The following is an 8479-nucleotide window of genomic DNA, read 5'->3' as shown; positions in this document are numbered from 1 at the left end:
TGGAGGGTCCGGGTCGCCCCGCCCCCTCATTCCTGGGAAGGCCCCGCCCTCCCGTTCCAGACTGGACCGAAAGCTCCGTGTGCACACGAGTGTGTTAGCTAATAGAAATGGGAGCAGACTGTTTACACTTTTCCACAAAAGTGTTCATTTTTCACTTTTTTTTTTTTTTTTTTTTAAAGACGGAGTGCAGTGGCGCCATCTCGGCTCACTGCAACCCGGGTCCAGGGTCAAGCAATTCTCCTGCCTCAGCCTCCCGAATAGCTGGGATTATAGGCAAGCGTCACCACGCCCAGCTAATTTTTCTATTTTTAGTAGAGACGGGGTTTCACCATGTTGGACAGGCTGGTCTTGAACTCCTGACCTCGTGATCTGCCAGCCTCAGCCTCCCAAAGTGCTGGGATTATAGGCGTGAGCCACCGCGCCCAGCCATTTTTCACTTTTTATACTGGGGATTTGTGTCAGTACTCGCAGAGCCACCTTATTCTTTTTTTTTTTTTTTTTTTTTTGAGATGGAGTCTGGCTCTTGTTGGCCAGGCTGGAGTGCAATGGTGCGATCTCGGCTCACCACAACCTCCGCCTCCCGGGTTCAAGCGATTCTTCTGCCTCAGCCTCCTGATTAGCTGGGATTACAGGCGCGTGCCACCACACCCTGCTAATTTTGTGTTTTTAGTAGATACGGGGTTTCACCATGTTAGCCAGGCTGGTCTTAAACTCTTGACCTCAGGTGATCCGCTCACCTTGACCTCCAAAATTGCTGGGATTACAGACTTGGGCCACCTTGCCCGGCCCTTATTTAGCTGTAAAAAAGAATAAGGCCGCACCTGGCCCAGAGAGATGATTTCAACAATCATTCCTTTCAAAGGTAAAGATTGGGCTGAGCACAGTGGCTCACACCTGTAATCCCAGCACTTTGGGAGGCCAAGGTGGGCAGATCACCTGAGGTTGGGAGTTCGAGACCAGCTTGACCAACATGGTGAAATCCCATCTCTACTAAAAACACAAAATTAGCCGGGCATGGTGGTGCATGCCTGTAATCCCAGCTACTTGGGAGACTGAGGCAGGAGAATCACTGGAACCCTGGAGGTGGAGGTTGCGGTAAGCCAATATGGCAAATTGCACTCCAGCCCTGGCAACAAGAGTGAGACTCCATCTCAAAAAAAAAAAAGGAAATGTTTTGTTTTTGTATTATAAACCTGAAAATTTTAATCACTCAGGATTTTTTCAAATTTAACAATCTTGTGACAAACTATCCATAACATAAAATTTGCCAATCTAACCCTTTTTTTTTTTTTTTTTTTTTTTTTTTTGAGAAGGAGTCTCGCTCTGTTGCCAGTCTGGAGTTCAGTGGAGTGATCTCCGCTCACTGCAACCTACAACTCCTGGGTTCAAGCCATTCTCCTGCCTCAGCCTCCCAAGTAGCTGAGACTACAGGCACATGCCACCTTGCCCAGCTAATTTTTGTATTTTTAGTAGAGATGGGGTTTCACCATGTTGGCCAGGATGATCTCAATGTCTTGACCTTGTGATCCGCCCGCCTCAGCCTCCTAAAGTGCTGGGATTATAGGCATGAGCCACCACGCCCAACCTGCCTCTTTAGCCTAGGCTGGAGTGGAGTGGTGCCATCTGGGCTCACTTTAATCTCCACCACCTTGGCTCAAGCCATCCTCCCACCTTAGCCTCCCGAGTAGCTGAGACTACAGGATCGCACCACCACAACCAGCCAGATTTTTACTGTAGAGACGGGGTTTCACTATGTTCCCTAGACTGGTCTCAAACTTCGGAGCTGAATCCATCCACCCACCTCTGCCTTCCAAAGTACTCGGATTACAGGCGCTAGCCACCAGAACCAGCCCATTCTAACCATTTGGAAGTATACGGTTCAGTAGCAGTAAATACACTCACATTGTTATGCAACCATCACCACCATCCATCTCCAGAACTTTCTTTTTTTTTTTTGAGACGGAGTCTTGCTCTGTCGCCCAGGCTAGAGTGCAGTGGCCGGATCTCAGCTCACCGCAACCTCTGCCTCCTGGGTTCACGCCATTCTCCTGCCTCAGCCTCCCGAGTGGCTGGGACCACAGGCGCCCACCACCTCGCCCGGCTAATTTTTTGTATTTTTAGTAGAGACGGGGTTTCACCGTGTTAGCCAGGAGGGTCTCGATCTCCTGACCTCGTGATCCGCCCGTCTCGGCCTCCCAAAGTGCTGGGATTACAGGCTTGAGCCACCGCGCCCGGCCCCATCTCCAGAACTTTCTATGATCCCTAATTGAAACTCTGTAACCATTGAACAACTCCCCTTTTATTCTTCCCCCAGCCCCTGGCAACCACCGTTCTATTCTACTTTTTGTCTCTGATTTTGCCTCCTCTAAGTCCCTTATACAAGGGGAATCATACAGTATTTGTTTTTTTGTTACTGGTTTATTCCAGGTAACCTAATATCTCAAGGTTCATCTGTGTTGCAGCATGTGTCAGAATTTCCTTCCTTTTTAAGGTGGAATACATCTCAGCACGGTGGCTCACGCCTGTAATCCCAGCACTTTGGGAGGCCAAGGCAAATGGATCACCTGAGGTCAGGAGTTCAAAACCAGCCTGGCCAACATGGCAAAACCCTGTCTCTACTAAAAATACAAAATTAGGGCTGTGCGTGGTGGCTCACGCCTGTAATCCCAGCATTTGGGAGGCTGAGGCAGGCGGATCATGAGGTCAGGAGTTCGAGACCAGTCTGACCAACATGGTGAAACCCCGTCTCTACTAAAAATACAAAAAGTATATAGCCGGGCATGGTGGTGTGCACCTGTAATCCCAGCTACTCAGGAGGCTGAGGCAGGAGAATTGCTTGAACCCAGGAGGTGGAGGTTGTAGTGAGCCGAAATCGCGCCACTGCACTCCAGCCTGAGCAACAGAGCAAGGCTCTGTCTCCAAAAAAAAAAAAAAAAAATACAAAATTAGCCAGGCATAGTGGCACATGCCTGTAATCCCAGCTACTCTGGGGAGGCTGAGGCAGGAGAATCGCTTGAACCCAGGAGGCAGAGGTTGCGGTGAGCCGAGATCACACCATTGCACTCCACCCTAGGCAACAAGAATGAAACCCCGTCTCTAAATAAATAAATAAATAAATAAATAAGCAAGCCGGGCCTGATGGGCCACACCTGTAATCCCAGCTACTCGGGACGGGGAGGCACAAGAATCACATGAACCTGGGAGGTGGAGGTTGCAGTGAGCCGACATCTCACCACTGCACTCCAGCCTGGGTGACAGAGAGAGACTCAGTCGGGGAAAAAAAAAACAAAAAAAATTCCTTCCTTAAGAAGATAGAATAATATTCCATCATATGGCCAGACCACATTTTGCTTATCCATTCATCTGTTGGCTATTTGGGTGTTTCCAACTTTTGGCTTAGTAAGTGCACTGCTAGCAACATGGGTATACAGCTCACCCAGGATATTTTAGAAGATTGTTAGCATTTATCTCCAAAAGTTTATATTTGTTTAGATGACCTTGATATGGACAACATATTTAGCTGGAAGGTAGAATACATACACAGCTTCTAAATTTTTTTTTTTTTTTTTTTAAGACAAAGTCTTATTGCCCAGGCTGGAATGCAGTGAGTTGATCTCAGCTCACTGCAACCTTCGCCTCCCAGGTTCATGCGATTCTCCTGCCTCAGTCTCCCAAGTAGCTGAGATTACAGGTGTGTGCCACCACACCTAGCTCATTTTTGTATTTTCAGTAGAGACAGGTTTTCAACATGTTGGCCAGGCTGGTCTCGAACTCCCAACATGAAGTGATCTGTCTGCCTCAGCCTCCCAAAGTCCTGGGATTACAGGTGGCAGCCACTGTGCCTGGCCTAAAACATTTCATAACATCAAATTGGTAAAAATGTTCAAAACTTAATGCTCAGAATAACCAGACATGGTGAGTTTATGGTTTATTGTACAAGCGTTTTTTTTGTTTGTTTTTTGAGACGGAGCCTCACTGTGTCACCCAGGCTGGAGTGCAGTGGCACGATATTGGCTCACTGCAACCTCCACCTTCTGGGTTCAAGCGATTCTCCTGCCTCAGTCTCCCGAGTAGCTGGGATTACTAACGCCCACCACCACACCAGGTTTTTCTTTTTTTTTTTTGTATACTTAGCAGAGAAGGGGTTTCACCATTTGGGCCAGGCTGATCTTGATCCACCCTTGTGACCTTGTGATCCACCCAGCCTTGGCCTCCCAAAGTGCTGGGATTACAGGCGTGAGCCACCACGCCTGGCCAAAGGTATTTGTTTTAATCATCTTAGGAGTTTTCTGTCATTCAGGCTCACTACAGCCCCAACCTCCCAGGCTCAAGCAATCTTCCCACCTGTGTCTGAATAGCTAGGACTAGAGGCTGACACCCACCATACTTGCCTAATTTTTATCCTATTTTTGATAGAGTTAGAGTCTCTCACTTTGTTGCTGAGGCTGGTCTTGAACTCCTGGCCTTAAGCAACCCTCCTGCCTCAGCCTCCCAAAGTGTTGGGATTATAGGCATCAGCCGCTGTGCCTGCAGTTTTGTTTTTTGTTTGTTTTTGAGACAGTCTTCTCTGTCACCCAGGCTGGAGTACAATGGCATGATCACGGCTCACTGACATCTCCGCCTCCTGTGTTCAAGCAATTCTCCTGCCTCAGCCCCCTGAATAGCTGGGACTACAGGCATGTGCCACCACACATAGCTAAGTTTTGTATTTTTAGTAGAGATGGGGTTTCACCATGTTGACCAGGCTGGTCTCGAACTCCTGACTTTGTGATCTGCCCACCTCGGCCTCCCAAAGTGCTGGCATTACAGGCATGAGCCACCGCACCCGCCCTACAATTTTTACATCTGTAATTTTTCAACATAGCAAATGGGAAAATACACTAAGTAGATCAAATGGTAGATACAGCCCTTTTCAGCTGTGAGTGGGAGAAAAAGTTAAGGCACCTAAGGGAGATGAATAAAAATGCTACGGTGTCTGTCACTTTCACAGTGAGGAGGGCTGACATGTAGCTGTGTGAGCAGTCTGTTGGAGAGAGTGGCTTTTCTTTTTTTTTTTTTTTTTTTTTTTTTTGGGGAGGGTTTTTTTGTTTTTCCTAGGCTGGTGTGCCGTGGTGCAATCTCGGCTTACTGCAACCTCTGCCGGCAGGGTTCAAATGGTTCTCCTGCCTCAGCCTCTCGAGTAGCTGGGACTATAGGCATGCATCACCACACCTGGCTAATTTTTTTGTATTTTTAGTAGAGATGGGGTTTCAGCATGTTGGCCAGGCTGGTCTTGAGAACTCTTGACCTCAGGTGATCCACCCTCCTCAGCCTCCCAAAGTGCAGGGAGCCATCTCACCTGGTAGAGAGTGTCTTTTCTAGACCATGACAATTCCCTGGTAATTTAGTTTCAATTACAGTCACCTGTTAGGATTACCATGTGCACTGTTAACGTCAACTGAATCAAATCCTCTTTTCCATGACTGCTGCCTAACAAGAATCCATCTCAGCCGGCCTGGTGGCACACGCCTGTAATCGCAGCCCTTTGGGAGGCCGAGGCAGGTGGATCACCTGAGGTCAGGAGTTTGAGACCAGCCTGGCTAACATGGTGAAACCCTATCTCTGCTAAAAATACAAAAATAAGGCAGGTGTGGTGGTACATGCCTATAGTCCCAGCTATTCTGGAGGCTGAGGCAGGAGAATCTCTTGAACCTGGGAGACGGAGGTTGCAGTGAGCCGAAATTGTGCCACTGCACTCCAGCCTGGGCAACAGAGCAAAACTCAGTCTCATTAAAAAAAAAAAATCGATCTCGCAAAATTGATCATCTCGAAAAGAAATTATTCTCATTTTACTTTAATGATTATCCAAGACCCCAGTATAAGAATTAACCCAGAAGATTTTGTTCACATTAATGGTCAGAGTATAACCCTTTAAATCTTTAAGAAACATGCTTCAGGTTTCAAGTTTTGAGAGTTTTTCTTCTACTTGTTCTAGTCTATCATTGAAGCTTTTGAGTTTGCTTTGTATTTCATCCAGTGATTTCTTCAGTTTCAGAAGTGTCCTTAGGTTGCTTTTAGGAATATCACTGAAGTTGATAATTTTTTCCTGTAGAACGGTAACTACTTCCATCATTTTTCTCTGTTCTTTTCCAAATGATGCTTGCATTATGCCCATCAACTGTATAATCTCTATGTTCAATTCTCTCTCCAAAATATCTTCTGTTTCTTTTGGATGGGGATCTGCTGCTGGAGAATTACTGGGTTCCTTTGGAGGTGTCCCATTTCCTTGCTTTTTCATGTTTTCTGTGTCCTTCCGTTGAGATCTGTGCATCCTGTGAAAGTGGCTTCTTCCAAGTTTGTGAACTCGCTTTGTAGGGGAGGACTTCCTCCTGAAAATGTAGATAGGGTGTTGGTTAGGTGGGGCACTTTCGCTCTGATTTGGGGTAGTACTGTACACTCTGTATGATTTCTTGGGTGGCTTAGGGTGTGGTTATTAGTAGAGGCTGTGGTTGCTGGGGATTAGGAGGCCAGGTGGGCCAGTCTTTGGACCCCAGTGGTGTCCTGATCTTACCTATTCTTTAGCCCCAGTGTATGCTGGCTCTGTCATTAGCGGGTTATGGGGAGTGATTCGTGTGCCTCTAGGTGTCCTGCTCTAATGCTGGTAGTGGCAGCCACTGGCTGGGGGTGTGGCTAATCCCAGGCGCCAGGGCAGTGGGTATGATGTGCGAAGTGTAGCTGCAGTTGGCTGCGGGGGTGGGGAGGGGAGACGGACGGCAACCCTCCGGGACCCAGGCGGTCCCTGCTGGTGTTGGAGGTGGCTGCCCAAGTTGGGCGGGCAGGCGAGTCCCCTGGCCTGCGGTGGTATCCGCACGCTGGGCCCCTGACCTCAAAAACCGGCGAGGACGGGGAGGAGTGTTCAGCCGCCAACGGTGGCGGAAGAGGCCGAATAGTAACCAATCCCCAGGCCCCTGGCCCCCGTGCTCAAGTCCTCAAGAGGCGAAACTGCCAGCTGACTGTACTGAGGGCCCGAGGGTTCCCTGGCTAGCTAGGACGGACAGGGAAGGACTGGTCCCCAGGAAAGCTCAGGCGGGACAGAGAAGGCAAGCGGTTGGCTTGCGTCTGGGTCCCGCGGCGGCGGTGGGGTTGTTTGTCCTTTCGGACTTATGAAAGCGTCCGGCCTCCCCGCTCCCTCCCTGGCCCTCCCCTGGCGGGGGCTGCAGCTGCAGCTACTCAGGGCAGGGAAGCCCGTGGGCTCCTGCAACGCCGCTGGGGAATCTCTCGGCCGCTGCCCTCTATTCTGGAGGTCCGCGAGGGTCAGGGGGCTGTGGAACTCCGTGGGGGGACTGCGGAGCCTCGGGGTGTCTCACTGACCCTTTTCCCGCGCGCAGGCCGTCCCCGCCGATCCGATTTCTCTGCGCAGGCTGCCTAGGTACCTCTGCTGCGCTCCTCGGGCTCCCTGTGGCTTCTCGGCTGAATCCTGCGTTCTCTCAGCCGACCTGCTGCAAGTGTGAAAATCTACTGTCTCCTTCGGTTCCCGCCGGAGAGGAGCGTGCCGGGTGCATCTACCAGGCCATCTTGAGTCTGTGGGAATAGGTCCCAAGGGCGCCAGTTACTCAAGGGCGTTCCCTGAAGGGTCCGGGTCAGGCCCACCCCCTTCACTCTCGGGAAGGCCCGCCCTCCCCTTCCAGACTGGTCTGCAAGCTCCGGGTGCACACAGGTGTGTTTGCTAATAATAGAAATAGGACTAGTCGGCCGGGCGCTTGAACCCGGGAGGCGGACGTTGTAGTGAGCCGAGATCGTGCCACTGCATTCCTACCTGGGCGACAAGAGCGAGACTCCATCTCCAAAAAAAAAAAAAAAAAAAAATCATTTATGTTGATGTTATGCGTTTTTATGGATGCTTTTTTTTATTATTATTATTTTGAGATGGAGCTAACTCTGTCACCTAGTCTTGTTGTGCCCTGAGTTCCAAGACCCCCCTCAAAGACGACCACCAGAAACCGAAGTCAAAGCCAAGCGGCCAGGATCACTTTATTGCAGGTTCGAACCCGGACCTCTCTCCGTACAGGAGTAGTCAGGAGGACAAGAGAGAGGTCCCGAGCACAGCTCAAGCCTACTTTTTATAGTAAGGCACAAACAGGTTACAGAAGATTAGAGCATTTTTGCAGTTACAAGATTGGGATTGGTTGGCATTTTGAAGTTTGAACATTCCGCAGTTTCTGGTTGGCTCCCGCCCTTTTTTAAACCACAAACGTCTAGGGGTTTGTTTTTTTGTTTTAGACAAACTGCTTGCTTAACCATGGGTGGGAGGGGGGTGGTTTCGATTGAGCAAGCAGGGGGTACGTGACTGGGGGCTGCAAGCACCGGTAATCAGAACAGAACAGAACAGGACAGGGACTTTCACAACGCTTGTCCATACAACGTCTGGAATCTATAGATAACATAACCGGTTAGGTCAGGGGTCGATCTTTTTTTTTTTTTTTTTTTTTTTTTTTTTTTT

General features: G+C 49.3%; 1 protein-coding gene across 2 annotated transcripts in view; it reads right to left on the bottom strand.

The window, feature by feature from the left end:
* Positions 1–5823: 5823 nt before the first annotated feature.
* Positions 5824–8479, bottom strand: part of LOC111527926 — a 6127-nt gene continuing 3471 nt past the window's right edge. The window contains exons 1-2 of one of the 2 annotated variants that reach the window (XR_002726814.1): positions 7351–7553; positions 5824–6368 (exon numbers count right to left, since the gene is read on the bottom strand). Coding sequence is in view for 1 of the 2 variants with exons in the window: in XM_023194496.1 (XP_023050264.1) it covers positions 5933–6368; positions 7413–7560 (584 nt within the window). In the remaining variant the exon portion in view is untranslated. Of the gene's footprint in view, positions 6369–7350; positions 7561–8479 lie in introns of those variants that run through there. The other variant, XM_023194496.1, reaches the window with a different exon arrangement.

This window comes from Piliocolobus tephrosceles, chromosome 8, assembly GCF_002776525.5.
Source record: "Piliocolobus tephrosceles isolate RC106 chromosome 8, ASM277652v3, whole genome shotgun sequence".
NCBI lineage: Eukaryota > Metazoa > Chordata > Mammalia > Primates > Cercopithecidae > Piliocolobus > Piliocolobus tephrosceles.
Note: the sequence above shows the minus strand (reverse complement) of the source record. Positions and strands in the feature narration are given on the sequence as shown.